The sequence below is a fragment of the Gorilla gorilla genome, chromosome 2 (assembly GCF_029281585.2).
Source record: "Gorilla gorilla gorilla isolate KB3781 chromosome 2, NHGRI_mGorGor1-v2.1_pri, whole genome shotgun sequence".
Taxonomy (NCBI): domain Eukaryota; kingdom Metazoa; phylum Chordata; class Mammalia; order Primates; family Hominidae; genus Gorilla; species Gorilla gorilla.
Window position 1 is genome coordinate 124921487 of NC_086017.1, and position 19033 is coordinate 124940519.

Genomic DNA, 19033 nt, shown 5'->3' on the forward strand with positions numbered 1-19033 from the left:
TATCTCTCTCTTTCTCACCCCACATATAATTGATCAGGACATCTGTTGACTCTATCTTTAAAATATATACAGAATCTGACCCCTTTCCATCACCTCCATTGCCACCATGTTGGTCCAAGGCACAACAATTTCCTGACAGGTTTTCTGGAATAGCCTCTCACCACAGCAGTGAATGACTCCTTTAAAATGAAAGCCACATAATGTATGTCACAACTCCACTCAAAAGCCTTCAGTGGCTCCTGATCTCAATCAGAATTAATGTCAAAGTCCTTATAACGCGCTTCCAGGTCCTGCCACGCAGCCCTTTGTGAGCTTTCCAAGACTCTCGCTAATCTTCCCTTTGCTCATTCTACTTCAGCCTCACGGACCTCCTTGCTTGTTCCTCCTCAAATATGCTCAGTGTGTTCCCAGCTTAGGGCCTTTGTACTTGCTTATCCTCTGCCTGAACTGCTCTCCTACAGATACCCATAGGCATCCTTCCCTCACCTCCTGAAGCCTTTGCTCAAATGTCACCTTCCCAGTAAGGCCTTCTTTGACTACCCTATATGAAACTGTAAACACTCTCCTCCAGCTCTCCTTCTCCCCGTCCTCTGCTCTGATTGTCTCTATAGTACTTACCATCTTATCGTATATTTAATCACTTATTGTCTCCCTCAGGTAGAATGTTGGCAGGAATTCTTATCTTCTTCTCAAGGAGAACCTGGCACCAAGAACAGTGCTTGGCACTCAACAGGTGCCCAATAAATATTTGTTAAAGGAATGAATACATGAAAACTTTATTCAGAAAAGCTGTACTTTCCGATATTTATATAGTCACCTGACCTATTCTAAAAATGATTTTTCCTCCTGCCCTTTATGGAAAGACTGGTGGAACCTCTGCCAAAACTTGCCATGGGCTTTTCCATCCAAATTCTTGTGCGTTTCGTACATTAGCTTTAAGTCAGACAGAAGCAGAGGAATAAAGCTGAAAAGTGAAGGGTAATTTGAAAAAGATGTAGAAAACAGAACATACAGGCAAAGACATGAGCCAGAAGAAAACATGATCTCATTAGAGTCAAGAAAATATCATTCACTCCTTATGAAGTCACTTGGTAGAGACCTATTTTCCCATATTATTTCTGATAGCCTCTGATGCATGCAAGTTTATGTTGGTAGCATACGTCATGTATTAGATTCATGGTTGGTACATGGTCTTTCCTTTAGGCTCTTAAATTCTGAGACAGGAAGATGAATTTTGCATATACTGTATGTGTTCATATATGCACATATGTAAATAATGTACAAATAAATTGATCAACTTTAGTGTTTTAAAAACCCACAAACAAAAAATTAACAACAAAAACAGATTCGTAGACTTGACTTAGTTCCTCAGGCCTCGAGTGAAAGAAATAATTATGTATTATGTGTCATCCTACCTGAGTTGGAATTTGTACAGGTTGTTAACAGAGGAGGGTAGAGAGGTTGGGAGAGAAGACGAGAAAGACTGAAGGATAAAGAAGGATAGAGCCTGGTACTGACAAGGAAATAAAGACAAATGTTTGCTTGGCTTTAACAAGGCAAGTGTTTGGGATATCACTTAAAATGAAGATTTGAGGAGAAAGAACTACTGGATGATACTAAGGACTATACATAATCTCTATATTTGTTTGTGTTAAAACATTACATCCTTAATATTTTTTTTCAAAATAAATATGTAAGACATAGGAGAGAGCTACCCTATATTTAAGTAAAACTTTTGGCAATTTAAAAACTTATTCTTTCAGCAAGTCCTGATTGAAGGCTAGCTCTGTTCCCAGCACTGGAGTGGGCATTAAGTGGAAACAAAAGTAAAAGTTTCTGTTCTTAAAAAGCTCACTTTTTTTGTTTGTTTTTGGTTTCCTATATCATGTGTGCAATAAACAACTCAAGGACAGTTCTGAAGCAATGCAGGGTGATTTAAGAAAAACTGAACACCTTCAAAAGTGTATCATAGTAACTATGTTATATATAAACATATTACTTGTAAAGGAACTATCTCAGTTATTCCCACGATCTTATAAATGCTCAATATGTGTTCCTTGTGTCCCACAGCAGACATCAATCCCATGGTCCACTACAGATCCTTGGTAGCCTATCAACATGGATGGCAGAGACAGCAGTTACAATGTCATCCTTCATTTCCTCAAAACCAGTGGATACAAACATGAGCTTCTTGACATACTGCATGCTCATATATAATAAATAGTTCTGTGAGTAATAAATTTTTGAAGCTACCCATTCTTTTTTAATCACTTTGTACAAAAGCAAATGCTTGAGGCTGTATCTGTGTATATAAATGTCAAAATAATTCTAGGTGAAAGAGTAGTACAAGATGGGATTAGGAGGTGGAGGTAGGTAAGGGGGATTTGTCCACTTAGAGAGGCATCTCAAGTTGAGCTGCAAGGGAAGGATCTGGATTGGCCTCTCAGAGAGGAGGAGTATTCCAGGCTGAGGGATCAACATGAGTCAAAGCAAAAGGAACACCTGTCTGATGGAGGGGAAGGAGACTGGCTTGACGGGAGTCATGGAGGATCAGTATAGGGACTGCTACAGATAAATTGATATTATAGGTTGACTGCTAGAGGGTTGTCAATACTCATCTGGAATTTATAGAGTTTCGTCTGATGGCACATAGAATAACTGATGATTGGAGAGTAGGGAAATGATTTGATTAAAATGTTTAGAAGGCTCAATCAAGTTACAGAATGCCCTGGAGTAAGATGAGTCAGTCCATCTCATCAAGATGAGGATAAATTGTAAATCATGGTGGACTGTTGCATTTTGGGTGAGTTGCTGCAGGACTCACAGTTTTACCCAACCATCTACCTGATTCTAGGTGATTTCAATGTCTCTGAAGATGAATCACCAACATCTCAGCCTTGAGGTTTGGTTGTTCATCTGTATTCCAACAGCTTTCCCCTCAATTCCACTTCAGCAACCTACTGACATGGTGACCCTGAACCATGTCACAAAGCATGGTTCACAACATTTTCCATTGCTCAAATCAAACTGATAACCCCTTCTCCAACATCAACCTCTGATCCATCTCCCTGTTTCATTCTCCCTACTCCTGTGACACTGATGTTGGACCTAACCAAGTCTTCTAGTCACTGTACACCTCCCTCTTCTAACTTGAGTCCTTGAAAGGGTTCCTTCCTTTCCTACTCAGTGTGGATATGCAGCTACTATCTTACTGCATCCTCAAACCCCTCGTTCCTTGGCTGTTCCAGAGAAAACCTCCAAGTCTGGATCAATCTGATCTACCAATTTTTAGTACCATAAAATATTACGGGCCAGGCATGGTGGCTCACGCCTGTAATCCCAGCACTTTGGGAGGCTGAGCCCAGCGGATTGCTTGAGCCCAGGAGTTTGAGACTAGCCTGGGCAACATAGTGAAACCCCATCTCTATTTAAAATATATATTTAAAAATTAATTATGGTTAACTGCTTCAGCCATGTCCCCAGTGCCACTGAGAAATCTTCCTTTTCTGTTCTGAAGAGAGGCCTTTCTCAATTTTTACTATACTCCATACCCTTTCCATATATTCTCCCCTTCTTTCACATAAAGAGGTCTCAGCTGAGTTTGAAAGGGTGGTCCACTCAAGTGGACTTTGAAGTCTTAGGTCCAGAGGTTATAACTGTTTAGGGTACACCCAGAGTTAGCAATGAAATAAGAAAAGAAGACAGAGAAGTGAACAAGGAAGTATTAGAAGCAGCAGGAAAAAAACAGTTACAAAAAGACCATGGAGGAGAGGATTTCTAGAATAAAGCAGTGGTAACTATGTCAATGTAACCTGAAAAAGTTTGAGGACTATCAAAAGACTACTGGATTTGGTCAGGAAGTCATTTATGACAACAGTTTCTGTGCAATGGTAAGAAATCAGGACGCAGGAGAATAACTGTGGACACAAGAGGACAAGAAAAATACAAAGGCAAGGAGTCCAGGTTACGTATCCAAAACATTAGATAAGAAAAAGAAATCGTTCAGGAATCAGAATAGATTACAGCATCAAATAAAGACTTATTGATTTTTTTCAAGACAGGAGATTTGATGACATAATGGACACAGAGCCAATGCAGAAATGTTAGAGGAATGATAAAAGATGATAAAAATTGAGTCAAGCTGGCTGAAAACTATATGAAAATGGACAATGTCACAGACAAATCAGAGCAAAATTTTATCTTCCTGTTTTAGTTAAATCTTTGCCTCTGAAGAGATGGTAACTAACTGTGTGACTAAGCCGGGCAGGGACTTGGCACTGGGACTCTCAACACTCACATGCAAGCTAGTCTTACTAGATAGAGGAGTGGCCTTCCTAGAGACTAGCATTCATGATGGTAGATCCACTTTAGTCGTCATCTAAGTTAGGCTTTCTGCAGTAGCCAGGAAGCTTCCCCTGACCCCATTTAAATTAGTGCCTCTCACCACATACTTCCATTACATCTTTAATTCTCTCATGAGCTTTAGGTAAGTTGTTTATTCTCCACTGGACTGTAAACCCTGGGAGGGCAGGGACTGTACCTGCTCTGTTTTAGCTCCAACACCCAACACAGTGGGCTAGTACTTAGTAGGCACTCAAATACCAGCTGAATAAATAAATGCTTAAAAATTATTACATCTGGCCTAGGATCTATTACATCTATCTGGGATCTGGTGCTCATGATGCATGTCAATTTAGATGAGTAATCACTCTTCAAAATACTGTCAGAATGGTCTTTTCCCGGGAAAATGCTGCATGATTTTGAAACATGTGGTACACGATGAATTGAATATGGCAAGTTGCTAAGCTGACACGCAGAAGCACACACCTGAAATGATTTAATGGCACTTTCAAATTAAATGGTACTCAGACCCAAAAATACGTATCTCAGGCCTGGAAGAGATGTCAGAGGTTATCTAACACAATCTCCCCTTCACTGAATCCTCAAACATATTGTTCATTAGCCTAACATTAAGTGACCAGTTAGAGTCCATTAAAATAGCTTCGGTGGTAGAAAACACATCTCTATAAGAACACCCAGTCCACTTTTGGACGGACTAGTCATTAGAAAATTCCTATTTGTGATGCACATGTATTTTTCACCCATTAGTCCCTATGTCATTGTAACTACAGTGCAGTCTTTCCAACATCTGAGGAAGGCCACCATATCCTCTCCCAAGGCTTCTTTTCACAACTCCTTTAATCCTCTTCATGTGATACTCATGGCATTTGAAACGATGTCTACACACCTGTTTTCTTGTCATTCCTACTTAAATGGTATCATGAGAGGCAACAGAATTACAAAAAAAAAAAAATACTAAAAAGTATAAAATTAAGGCAACTTACATAGTCACATGGGAATAAAAATAGCAGAGTATGTGCAAAGTGGAGATCTATTCATATTTCTTTTCCATCTGATTATGCTTGACTCTTAATTCTCTTTTTATTCTAAATTTGAAATATCCTTACCTTTATCCAGTGTTCCACATTGTCAGGACCAAAAGCAGGCTGTAGATAACATATATAGGATATCAATACACAGCAATATCTTTATCAACTTTGCCATTTAAATCTATCCTTCTGACTAAAGCATATGGAACAGTGTCCTTTATTATTTCCCCAAAGCATTTCATTAGAAAGTTCAGCATGATTAGCAATAAAAGACACAGAATAGCAGTATGAGGAGAAAACATGAAGCCTTCCCGGGACACTGATTGTTTTTATTTCTTGTCTAGGCCCACCTTGATATTGTGATTTAATTGGTCTGGGATAGGATCCTGGCACTGCTATTTTTTTAAACCTCCTTAGGGTTAAGAGTCAAGATATAGAAATGCTAAATATAAAGCTACTCATTAAAAAAAAAAAGCACTGATTAATTAGCCAGATTATCCAAGTAATCTTTAGCTTAAAGAAGGGTGTGTTCCTCTCCTTACTCCTTTCATAAGTAGCCTGTAGCAAGAGGCTTTCTCATCTTACCTAGATCAGGGATCTTGTTTGGCCCAATAAAAACTCTGAAGGTTAATCAATCTGACTTCTACAGTTTTACAAAGCAGAAAATATAAATTTCCACCCAGATCAGTCAGGTATTAATCTAAAATTAGAATTGAAACCATCAGGGCATTTCCTTTCTTCACTCTCTGTAACTCCTAGAAGCTTGGAGAATTCCCTCTAATAGTCACTTAACAAATAGAGTTATCTTCTTTGCCAAAAATGCAGGTGTGTTTTGGCCGGGAGCAGTGGCTCATGCCTGTAATCCCAGCACTTTGGGAGGCCAAGGCGGGCAGATCACAAGGTCAAGAGATCAAGACCATCCTGGCTAACACGGTGAAACCCCGTCTCTACTAAAAAAAAAAAAAAAATACAAAAAATTAACCAGGCGTGGTGGCGGGTGCCTGTAGTCCCAGCTACTCAGGAGGCTGAGGCAGGAGAATGGCGTGAATCCGGGAGGCGGAGCTTGCAGTGAGCCGAGATTGCACCACTGCGCTCCAGCCTGGGCGACAGAGCGAGACTCTGTCTCAAAAACAAACAAACAAACAACAACAACAACAAAAACTGGGGAATGGGGCGAGGGTTAATCAATCTGACCTTTACTGTTTTACAAAGCAGAAAATATAAATTTACACCCAGATCAGTCAGGTATTAATCTGAAATTAGAAGTAAAACTATCAGGACATTTCCTTTCTTCAACCTCTGAAACTCCCAGAAGCTTGCAGAATTCCCTCTAATAGTCACTTAACAAATAGAGTTATCTTCTTCACTAAAAATTCAGGTGTGTTTTTAAAATAAGGGGATATCCTGATGATTTGTCATTGGAGCACTAAATCTCTTTTGGTTTGGCGTTCCCAGTTCATGAATTGCTTCTTACTCAAATATGCTCTTTAAAATAATAATAATAATAAAATAAGGGGATATCTAAACTAGCATACTGACACATGGAGGTGGGAAAAATACTCTTTCACTTACCTAACACTTTACCTTCAAAGCATCTTACTGATAACTAATTAACGCAGCTGTACTGCTTAATAATTTTGTCACTGCAACAAAGAAAGAGCTGATCTAATTAAAACACAACTGAACTTGAAGAAGCCCTATGTTTTTACCTTTTTTTCTCTAGGCAGTAATAATGAGCACTAGCAGCAAAAATCCTTCCTTTTGGAGTCCTAAGAAATTATTCTAAATTTTTACCTTTCATCATCAAGTCCATATCCATAACCTATTTTGGATCCAATACATTATGCAACTGATGTATTGAAATAGCAGCAGCCTCAGTTTCCAAGTCTCCCTGATGCTCCAGTCTGTGCCCTCTAGTATCTAGGGCAACATATTTGTCATGTGGAATATGTCCAATGCATTTAGCTGGTAAATTTAGAATAAATCGCAAGAACAATCGCCTGGGGCCCTCACAAAGGCCACGTACATCTACAGAATATCATTTAGGAAAGTATAACTTAACGGTGAAAACAGCTGGTGAAACTGCTCTGTAGCTGAAAGCTGAGAAGCTTCTCCATTTTAGTACTCTCATTTAGATTTTAAGCATCTTTTTGGGGACTGTTAAAAAGGTAGTCTGTGGAAAGCACACGGTGCAACTGTGACTTTGCACATGTCACATATGTTTCAAGTTTAAAATGGGGTTATCATTTTTTTCTTATCTTCAGGTGCTAATGCATCCAAATGGGTGATAGATACGGAGAGAATCTATTTTTTGAAAGTTGGTTGAATTTAGAAATTCCTATGTGAATCAAGTATTAATGTATTCAATATCCATTTGCACTCCTGAGTTTATTTAGATACTTTACGTAAAAGTGAAGGGGCAGGAATATAGGCAGGGTATTTAATGTGAAGCTCTCTCCCGTTAATAAAGATCAATTACCCCAAGATTTGCAAAAAAAAAAAAAAAAGAGAAAAAGAAAGAAATGTGCGAGAAGTTTCCTAAAATTTAAGGTAGGGGTAACGGAGTTTGCAAACTCCTTTCACCCCGATGGGCATTAGCAGACACCTCCGGTTTTAGAAAAGCGTTACAAACAGTTCTTCCACGATGCTGCCCACCAAAGCCGTAATGTGCCCAGACCCCAGAACTCCTAGAGCATTTCACTCAGGGTAATGCTGGCTTTGGGGCGGTCAAGGCAGGGGCGTGTCAGCTAAGGATGAAGAGGCAGGAAGCACAGAGGGGCCACGACTGGCTTCCTGACTGCGCCGCGCCTTGGGAAAGTCCCCGCCCTCCAAATCTCTCGATTGGGATCACCTTGGGACTCGGCTTCCTTGTGAACCGTTTCCAGCGATTCAGCCCCATCCTTTTCTTTGAGAAGGACCTTCCCTGAGGCGCCAGGAGCATTTTCCAAGTTCGAGCCCGAATCTCGGCCAAAGCTGCAACAACCGCCCTTCTGCCCGGGCTGCTTTCGGGTCACGCTGGGAATTGTAGTTCCTCCCCCCGCAAGGAAAGCAGGCATAGGACACCGTCGAACCACCACTCCCACGAGGCTCTGCGCAGGCCGCTCGCGTTGGCTCAGTTACCATAGCAACGGCAGAGGTCCCTCGCTCTTGCCGTCATCAAGGTTCGCTTGAATGTCGGCTTTGCTTTTTTCTGGCTCCCAGTGATGACGCAGTACTCCCTGATTGGCTCTGCACTGGAGGTAGTGATTTTGGGGCAGAGAATTTTGCAACACGTGGTAGTGAACTGTGAGGAGTTGGAGGGGTCTGAAGACTGAAAGAGTCGAATGGTTTGTTGGCAGGTAAGTGCCCCTTTGCCCTGCTGGTGTGGGAGCTGCTAGAGATGGATGAGTCACGTCGCGTCCAGATGCTTCCTGGTTATGTTGCAGTAACGGTGATTGTACTCCCGCCATGTCTCCTCTGCTTCCCTTTTCAGGGTGTCCTGGTGGATTGGTTTCTGTAAGTTCAGATTCTCATAAATCGTGTGAGCGTCGCCGACCCCTCTGAGATAAAAGGGCCCCTTTCGACTAGCCTCTGCTGAAAGGTAGAGTTTTCAGGAAGTTTTTATTCCGAACTGCCCATGGGAGGGTGGGACCGTCTTCAATCTCTGAGCCAGGTGCCTAGGGAGGTCTGGGGCCATGGAGATGGTCCATGGAGCAAAGATAAATCCAGGCTTATTGGCTTAGCCGAGGTGTTTCCAGAGACAGCCCATTTAGGGGTGATAAATGGGCTTATAAAGCAGAGTAAAGATTTAGAACAGGAGTTTTGAATTCAGCTACTTTGTGGCTATATGACCCTAGGCAACTTGTTTAATAACTCACAGACCCTGTTTTCTCATGCAAAATGGGGACGATAATACCTGAATCACTGGAGTGTTGTAATGATGAAAAATAAATGTATGTGAAGCATTCTGCCAGGAAATGTAAACTAAAGTTGATTTGAAATTGGTGAAAATGAAGTTAGGGAAGCTATGCCCTCGGACTGTTGCAGCGATCCTAGGACCAGCTCTGTAACTGGTCTGTCTGAAAGGCGGTTGAATAAATTGTGCTCATACAAACTATGCAGTACCACGAAGTAGTTTTTTTCAAAAGGGTAAGTTAGCTTTATGTCTCTTCTTCAGGAAAGACGTCTAATGTTTATTCTTGAGAGAAAAGCAAATTGCAGAGAAGTGCATATATTATAGTATAATATGTTTCCATTTTTGTAAAAGCAAACCCTGACCAAAACACTCCCTCCCATATGCAAGTATGTTTAAATATTTGTATGAGAATGGAGAAAGATTGCAGAGACTGGGAGGATGGATTAGAGGCGGGAGGGAGAAAGGGAAAAGAAGAAGAACACTATAGCAAAATGGAAACTATGATTATAATGTGCTTGTGTACCAGAAGGAACTTCTAATAAGCTCCCAGCCTATTAGAGTACAGCGTTGAAAACTAGACTTCAATAATTAAAGTCCTTGCTCTGCCACTTACCAGCTGGGTATTTTTATCAGCCTCAGTTTATCATACATAAAATGCAGATAATAATGGTATCTATATTATGCATTTGATATGAGGATTAATGGAGTGAATATATAAAGAACAGTGCTTAATACATAGTAAATACCCAATAAATGTTAGTTGCTATTATTGTCTTTCTATATGTGAAATTAATTTAACTTTTATTGTGATTACTGACATTTGGAATTCTACCATCTTATTTTGTGTTTTCTATTTCTTTTTTTGGTCTCTTTTCCTTTCTTGCCTTTTATTAGGTTAATTCATTTTTCTTTATCTTCCCACTTCCCTCTCCAGTGAGTTTGGAAATTATGCATTCTGTCATTAATCGTTTAACAGTTACTTCTGAATTTTTAACGCACATACTCAACAAAGTTTAACGTCTTCATTATCTCTTTCCCCCTACCAAATGGTGTAACGATTTCCGAATGCCTTGGAAAAATCTTCAGTTACTGTTTTCTAGAATTGTAGCGTTCTTCATTTCTTTTTTTTGAGACGGAGTCTTGCTTTGTTACCCAGGCTGGACTGCAGTGGCATGATTTTGGCTCACTGCAACCTCTGCCTCCTGGGTTCAAGTGATTCTCCTGTCTCAGCCTCTGGAGTAGCTGGGATTACAGGCATGTGCTGCCACACCTGGCTGATTTTTGTGTTTTTAGTAGAGACGGTTTCACCATGTTGGCCAGGCTGGTCTCGAACTCCTGACCTTAGGTGATCCTCCCACTTCGGACTCCCAGAGTGCTGGGATTACAGGCGTGAGCCACCGTGCCCGGCCAGCGTTCTTCATTTCTGTGTGTCATTTCTGAGTCAGCTCAATGTACCACATTGTTTAAAAGTCCTTCAGTCATTTTTCTATGCATATACTATCATTATAGAAAGTGTACATGTGTGGGAGAGAGGGGTAAGAGATGCTGATGTGTACTTATATATACAGCTTTCCTTTCACAAAAAATATGACCATCTTTTGCCTTAGGAAATTTTGGACATTTCCGTGGCAGTATGTAGAGAATCCAGCTAGGAAACATTTAAAAATCCCTTCTCTCCTGATAAATGAAGAGTGGAGGTGGTGGGTCGCACTGGAAGTGTTAGGACAGGTACGGTGTTGCCAGAAGTGCAGGGAATCTTTGTTAGTCCTTGTAAAGGTACAGATCCACTGACAGCCTGTCATTTGTCTTTACACTCTTAAGGGTTTTTCCTTAAGACTTTCCCAGGAATGCCATCTGTGACACCAGAAATATTAGAGCAGACCCACAACAAGTGAAAAGGGAAGGCATCATGATAAAGGCAAATAAAAACTAGTTAATATTTTGGAGACTGTTGATCTGTTTCTTGAACTTTCCTTGGGAAAAAAGGAAATGATCACTGTCAAAGCATGTTTTTAAAAATATGTACATGAATATGTGTATGTGTGTGTACTATTTTATTACTTCATAGTAACAATTTATTGTATTTGAGCCTCTAGAAAAGAAGTGTAATTGTAAAAAACATTTACCATAACCTAAACAATGAATGAAGAAAGGAAGACTTGGTTCTTCTAGCTCTGGACAAAATTCCATTTTAAAAAAAAAAAAAATACTGATTTCCAGCTGAAGTATAGTACATCTCTGATGTTTTCCTCAGATTTTAAAATATTTGCATTCATCCCCACAAAACAGAATCACTGACAATGGCAGTTTATTTTAATACTTTTTCTTAAACCCAGTCATCTGCTTTTGCTTCCTTATTTTTCTCTTCGGTAACATGTTGAGTTACTGTGATTAGGGTGGAACTTTTATGAAGCCCCAAACAACAGAAGTGAGTATGTAGCACCAAAATCGTTCACTGTAGAGAAAGCCAAGTAGGTATTTCTCTCTAGCTGGCTGAGTGGGTTCAGTATTCTAAGCTGAGGATTTTGAATTTCATCTTTAAAGTTATTTGGGATTAAAGCATTATATCACAGGAGAGCCCATCTCTGCCTCTAAGAACATGGTGGCCAATGTCCTTTAGAGTTACAAAGGACCTCTAATTACAGACTTTCAGTTAAGAATCAAGAAAGTTGTTTCTTCAGTTGAGGAAAGAGTGGGAAGGGGAGATGAGAGGGAAGGGGAGATGAGAGAGAAGGGGAGATGAGAAAGAAGAGAGAAGATGCCTTCAGGACTGAGTGGATGATTAATCACACTTGAGACTCGTTTGTTAAAAGATGGGAACTTCTAGAATATGTTCATTCTTTCCTTACACAAGGATGAAACTAAGAAGTCTTTGAGAGAAAGGTAAGTCTTGGAAGCCAATGGTCTGGGCTTCCAGGTCTGGCTGCCTTTATACTCTTAGAGAATCCTTGTGTCCAACCTTGGAGAATCTGAGATTGGTTGGTTGGTCATCTTCGCTTTTCTGTGGGGAATATGTTCCAAGACCCCTTGTGGATGCTGGAAACTGCAAATGGTTCCAAACCCCAGATAGATAGATAGATAGATAGATAGATAGATAGATAGATAGATAGATAGATAGATAGATAGATAGATGGATAGATTAGATAGATAGATTAGATAGATCCAAACCCTAGATAGATAGACAGACAATAGACAGACAGTATGATGTTTCCTATCTATACATACCTATAATAAAGTTTAATTTATTAATTAGGCACAGTAGTAGATGTTAGTCACCTCAGCAGTCTTTTTTCTTTTCCTAGTTGGAGAACTTCAACCTTTTCTCATAAGGGGTCACTTTATGGCTTCCCTTTGGCATATCCGTATTGCCAGCATCACAACTCTTGTGCTGTGGGGCCAGTCGTAAGTAAAATAAGGGTAACTTGAACATAAGCACTGCAATACAGTGACAGTTGATCTGATCAATGAGACAGCTCCTAAGTAACTAAGGGGCGAGTGGCGTCTACAGTATGAAGATGCTGGGCAAAGGGATGATTCACGTCCTGGGTGGAACAGAGCAAAATGGCGAGAGATTTCATTATGCTACTCAGAATGGCATGCAATTTCAAACTTATGTTTATTTCAGGAATTTTCCGTTTAATATGTTTGGACCTCGGATGTCCATGGGTAACTGAAACTGGAAAGCAGAACTGTGAATGGGGGTACTGTATTAAGAGAACCAATGGGTTTCCTTTTAGTTGCCTTTATGTACCTTCTTCTTCCCATTCTGATTCTATGCTTGCATGGCATATTTGGCTTCATGTATTGCATTCTATAGGGCAAACATGCCACTGACTGATCCACTTTGCTTTTTTCGATTCTTAGAGTAAATAATTGTGCATACTGATTTTATTGTTTAGTCTCTGAGGTTGATAGGTTTGAGCCTGACTCTGAGTGATGGCTCTGTGCTGGGTATATAGAAAAGATCAGGCTCAGCTTACCAGGCAGAAGCATAAATCCCTTACCAGTGGCCAGCCAGCCCTCCAAGTAGTACAAGACTGTAAGGCACTGGAGGGAGCAGCAGCAGGTGGCTAATCTTTGAGCCCCTGTGTAATTCTGTTGGCACAGGTTAAAGAACTTGACAGCTGCTTTCTTTTATCTCTTTTCTTTCTCTTTCTCTTTCTTTTCTTCTTCTTTGTTTTTAAGACAGGATCTCCCTCTGTTGCCCAGGCTGGAGTGCCAATGGCGTGATCATGGCTCACTGCAGTCTCTGCCTCCCTGGCTTAAGGGAGCCTCCTACCTCAGATTCCCAAGTAGCTAGGACTACAGGTGCATGCCACCATTCCTGGCTAGTTTTTGTATTTTTTGTAGAGACAGGGTTTCATTGTGTTGCCCAGGCTGCTCTTGAACTCCTGGGCTCCAGCGATCTGCCCACCTCGGCCTCCCAAGCTGCTGGAATTACAGGCGTGAGCCAATGTGCCCAACCAAAAGCCACTTTCTTTTTATGACTTTCCACAGTGTGTTCTAGGGGAAAAAAACAAAAAGATGTTTCATAGATTTCACATATACTTTTGAAAAATCTTGTTATTTTAAGTGGCCATGGTATGCTGCAGGATATTCTTAAAAAAAAAAAAAATCTGAATGCATCTCCTAGCATGTTAAATTTACTCTCACATAAAAGCCATAATTGGATGGGTGCAGTGGCTCACACCTGTAATCCCAACACTTTGGGAGGTCAAGGCAGGAGGATCACTTGAGCCCAGGAGTTTGAGACCAGCCTGGGCAATGTAGTGAGACTCTATCTCTCCAAAAAAAGTTTTTTAATTAGTTAGGTGCAGTGGTTGGGCACCTGTGGTCTCAGCTACTTAGGAGGCTGAGGTGGGAAGGTTACTTGAGCCTGGGATGTCAAGGCTACAGTAAGCCGTGATTACACCACTGCACTCCAGCCTGGGCAATAGAGTGAGACTTTGTCTCAAAAAAAAAAAAGAATAAAAAGAGTACAGGCCATTTGCAGGAGGCCCAGGTTCTAGACAAGCCTATGACTAAGCAGGCCTAGTCTCAGACTCATTACAATAAAATGGCAGAAGGGGTGATGTGGTGATGAGGAATTCCCAGGCAGGGGTCTCTGGTAGTAATGGAACTCTATAAACTGTTTTCAGTATTTCTAAAGTCTAATGGTAATTATACAATACTGGGATATTAAGCACAGTTTTACTAAAGCAATGGGGTTTGTTGTTTTTACCTGGAATTGAGTTAACACAGCATGGAAAAGCAGATTATCTCATGCTTGTCAGAAGCTTTGGTTGTCAGTCATTTGTGTCATTTATTAATAAACTGGAGAAACGAGAGCATAAATTTGATGAGGAGAGATAATAAAAGTAACATTCTAGAATCCTATACTTCATTTTTCAAACGTATTAGTTTTACCCAATGAAGGTTCTTCGTGCCTTTATATGAATTTAATTTAAAAAACACTGTTCTTGTGTGTACATTTAAACTCTTTACATACTTTACACAGCTCAGATGAGAGAGTATTTTTGGAGTAAGATAGAATTTTTGGAGGAGCCAGCAAGTTCTTGTCTCTAGCCCTTTCTGAAATAGCTTCAGGCAACACAGTTTCTTCCGTTCTCAGACGTATGTGATAGTAGGAAATGCGTAAGTTACTGCAGCATTTAAAAATTCTGGTCCGTTAAATTTTCATTAGTTCTTATTTATGTTTCAAGAAATCTAGTGTTCCATATTGGTTGATTTCAATATTCAGTCAGAACAACAGGTGTTGATTCATGAAGCTTTGAAGTACATTTCTCATCTTTGTGCTTCCCCCTGCTTCAATTCTCCAGAGCTACTTAGATTACAAAATGCTGTCTTAAATTTCACATTAGAACTCTGTTGGTTTAAAATATAAAATACATTTTTATCACTTGAAATCAGTATTATCTGATAAATAAAGATTACGATTCTTTTATATTTTCTACAGTATGCTTTTATTAGCTTATAAGTATAGTTTTACAGTTTTTTTAAATGAACCTTCTTGTTTTAGCAGTTTTAATGTGTAACAATAGGGTATGTAAAAAAAAGCTTTTATACTATTTATTAAAATATAACCTTTTTTTCCTTACTAGTCTACATTTATGTGGGTTCTAATGACACTTATTTGTATGTTTCTATCTTTGTGATAACGTGAAATAATGATCTTATAGTTATAGAAAATTGACCAGGCTTTCATCAAACACTTATATTAGTTTTTATAACTTGTGTTTAGCATAAAATCTCTTCTTAGACCATATAGAAAGTATTCTTTTTTTTTTAAGAAAGTAGTTTTTCTTATGTCTAAGATTCTAGTGACAAAGATGGCTATTTTATTTAAATTTAAGAATTTATGTCTCCTAAAAAAAAGTAATGTTTTTATTCTTGAATATATTTAACTAATGATAGATATGTCTTATTTATTTGGTGACATTTTAACAATGGTTGACTTTTCAGAGTATGGTATGTTATAATGCTTAAGAAAATGGGATCTGGCCGGGCACAGTGGCTCATGCTTGTTACCCCAGCACTTTGGGAGGCTGAGGTGGGCGGATCACCTGAGGTCAGGAGTTCGAGACCAGCCTGGCCAACATGGTGAAACCCCATTTCTACTACAAATACAAAAATCAGCTGGGCATGGCGGCACACACCTGTAATCTCAACTACTTGGGAGGCTGAGGCAGGAGAATCTCTTGAACCCGAGAAGCAGAGGTTACAGTGAGCTGAGATCGCGCCACTGCACTCCAGCCTGGGTGACAGAGCGAGATTCTGTGTCCAAAAAAAAATGAAAGAGAGAAAAGAAAAGAAAATTGGATCCTCTCTGATAGCTCATTTGTCAACTAATAAAACTGGGCCTGGCCCAGTTTTTAAGAATTCCAGAAGATATGGTACTTGCTGTAGAGATATAATGAAGTATTTGTAAAATGTTGGTATGTCTGGTGACATTTAGCAGATGATGTGTGTGCTTATCAAGTTCTGTAGTGCATTTTAAAAGTGGAACCCAGTATTTTGCTTCACTGAATACTAAATCATTTAGGAGCACCCAACAAATAATTGATAATGTTTTCTGATTTTTTTTCCCTGTATATCTATAGAAGTTAGAAAGTGTATCTTTATTTTTTTCTTTAAACACATATTAGTCTTTCCCAGTTATAAAAGTAATGACACATTGCTTATGGATTGCGTGTATGCTCCACACAGTTTCTCACTTCTGTTTGGATACCATGTAAGAACGAATTGGGAAATAATCCCACCTCAGAGATCTGTTTATGTTTTGACATTTATTTTTCCATATATTTTCATAAACACCAGGATGCTGTTTTCTTCACTTAACAGCATTATTAGGAAAAAATTGCTATATTGCTTAGCATTCCCTCAAATTGGAGAAAGAAAAAAATGGATTATATCAATAATCAGTATGGCCTAAGCAGTGTTACTGTTCTCCGTATACATTTTCAAGGCTGAGAGAGCCTTGGCTTCATGGCATTCTTTCCATGATTAGTCTTTCTAATTCTGTTGTTTCATTTGTTTGGTTTTCATCAGCTCAGACAAAAATTCCATGACTAAATTTAAAATTAGTTGATGCCAATATGTGGTTCTGGGACCTTAGGGAAGATGTCTTATTCTCTTTATGTCTTTTCCCATTCCCCCGTTCCTGATATCTATGAAAATGTTTAGACTGGAAGCAGTAATAAGCATGCTATCATTCATTTTCCTGAAGATTTTTGTTTTTTGCAAAATGCTTGGACTTTAGATGTTGTGAAGCTCCTTCTATACTTAATGCTCTTTTCTTGACAGGACCTAGAAGAATCCCTTAGGATGAAGCTGAGTCTTACCAATGTAGTTAATGGCTGTCGCCTAGGAAAAATAAAAAACCTGGGCAAAACAGGGGACCACACCATGGATATTCCAGGCTGCCTTCTGTATACCAAGACTGGCTCCGCCCCACACCTCACCCATCACACGCTGCATAATATCCACGGGGTTCCTGCCATGGCTCAGCTTACGCTGTCATCCCTGTAAGTGTTAGAACCAATGATTCAAGTATCAACTGTGGCAGCAGCTTAGTTACCTTAGGTGCAAAAAAGAGAAATTTTTTTTTTTGTTCATATATATTGTCGATTTTCATAATGAAATCAGAAGAGAGGTTTCAAATATTATACATCTTCTGGCCCTAATCTGGAAGCCACAGGCCAGACCTATATGTTAGATCTGCTTCACTTTTCCTCCAAACCTACAGTCCCATACTGCCATATCGCCACTGCTCCCAGGGGTGGCAGGGTGGGGAATGCTCTGTGAGAGCTGCATTTGGAGTTCAGGAGCTGTTATCATGCACCAGCCTCAAAGTTTTTCTGCCTTTGCACATATACTTGCTAATACTACTTTATGGAAACAGAACTAAAGTTAGATCATTTTGTGTAATGTATATACTGACTTTATACTTAATTGAAAAGTCTACTATATGACCAATTAACATAATAGTCTGCAGTATTGTGTTAACAACAGAGATTTTAAAGGGGCAAGAGAAGGAAGAAAATTCAAGTATTCTGAAGGAGTTGATCTTTGCCAGTTTCACGTCTCACAGAACCACTAGCAAGTTGAAGGCCTTCGTTCTGGCTAATGAACCTAGCCTAATTAGTTAGAACTCTTGAATAATGGTGTAATTCAAGACAGCATTTACCATGATGTAACCTATTCGGGTGAGGAGAAGAGGGCTCCAGTTGTACAGAGTATTTACAGAATGGCACATTATTATGTTATGTATTTTTCTGTTTTGCTTACAGAGCAGAACATCATGAAGTCTTGACAGAATATAAAGAAGGAGTTGGAAAGTTTATAGGTAAAAATTAAGTTACTTATATGTGCCTTGTGATGTGTTAATTTGGAGTTTGGAGGTGCTGTTACCTCTTTGATCTTTCATTCATATGTTTATTTATTCATAAATTTAATAAGTATTATTTGAACATCTAAGAGCCAGGCATTGGCAAGTCAAGATTGAATAGGAAACAGTTGCTGCTCTCATGGAATTTGGAGCCTAGCTGGGATAAAGATAGAGAATTCTAGTAAAAATTGTGGTTACTGCTTTACAGGATTAGGGATATGTATGGATATCATGACAGGCCAGAGGGCGGCGCATATAACCTGCTCTAGGGTATATGTGCAAGGTGGTCAGAATAAAAAACGGATTTTTTTTTTGTTTACGCCTCCGTAAAAACCCAGAGAAAGGATTCTTGAGAGAGAAGTTGAGGGGCATTTTAGCTGGGTCAAGGAAGAGTAAAAGTTACCCAGGTTAGGAGTGGGAGCCCAGACAGGTGTGGGGCAGATGCTGCAGGCACTGAGTATCTGACTCAGCGGTGAGAACTTGCATGGGGCATTTGTGAGCTCCAAAGTAGTCTCATCATGCTTGAACCTCAAACATGCAGGGGAAGATGAAGCGTTTGTATATGGCTGTATTCTGATATGTTAATATTATCCTTTATTCCAGAAATAGGATTTTATATGCAGATGTATGCATCTATTTATTTATAGGAAAAGCTTAGCAGTGACAGCTAGAACATCAGTTCTACTATACACCGCTTTCTCCTAACGCTTTTTCTGGTATCTAGGACTCACTTGAATGAAAATCCTGTTTCCATTAGTTATTCAGTCTTCTGCTTCTGAGAGCAGCTGCATGATGTCCTGTTGGTTATCACAAAGCCCTGTATTTTAGTAGAGGAATTTATGGAATATCATTCTCCTTGAC

At 39.6% G+C, this 19033-nt stretch overlaps 2 protein-coding genes across 9 annotated transcripts in view; one reads left to right on the forward strand and one right to left on the reverse strand.

The window, feature by feature from the left end:
- CCDC191 (coiled-coil domain containing 191) overlaps positions 1-8446 on the reverse strand; it is a 92978-nt gene extending 84532 nt beyond the window's left edge. For 3 of the 7 annotated variants that reach the window (XM_063704039.1, XM_004036086.4, XM_055381654.2), the window contains exons 1-2: positions 8242-8409; positions 5469-5507 (exon numbers count right to left, since the gene is read on the reverse strand). In XM_063704039.1, coding sequence (XP_063560109.1) covers positions 5469-5507; positions 8242-8331 — 129 coding nt within the window. In that variant the 5' untranslated portion in view covers positions 8332-8409. Of the gene's footprint in view, positions 1-5468; positions 5508-8241 lie in introns of all 7 variants that reach the window. The other 4 variants (XM_019024271.3, XM_055381655.2, XM_055381656.2 and 1 more) reach the window with 3 other exon arrangements.
- A 70-nt stretch (positions 8447-8516) lies between these two features.
- Positions 8517-19033, forward strand: part of QTRT2 (queuine tRNA-ribosyltransferase accessory subunit 2) — a 31669-nt gene continuing 21152 nt past the window's right edge. Inside the window, exons 1-3 of one of the 2 annotated variants that reach the window (XM_004036080.5) lie at positions 8517-8728; positions 17089-17309; positions 18075-18130. In XM_004036080.5, coding sequence (XP_004036128.1) covers positions 8714-8728; positions 17089-17309; positions 18075-18130 — 292 coding nt within the window. In that variant the 5' untranslated portion in view covers positions 8517-8713. Of the gene's footprint in view, positions 8729-8859; positions 8971-17088; positions 17310-18074; positions 18131-19033 lie in introns of those variants that run through there. The other variant, XM_063704042.1, reaches the window with a different exon arrangement.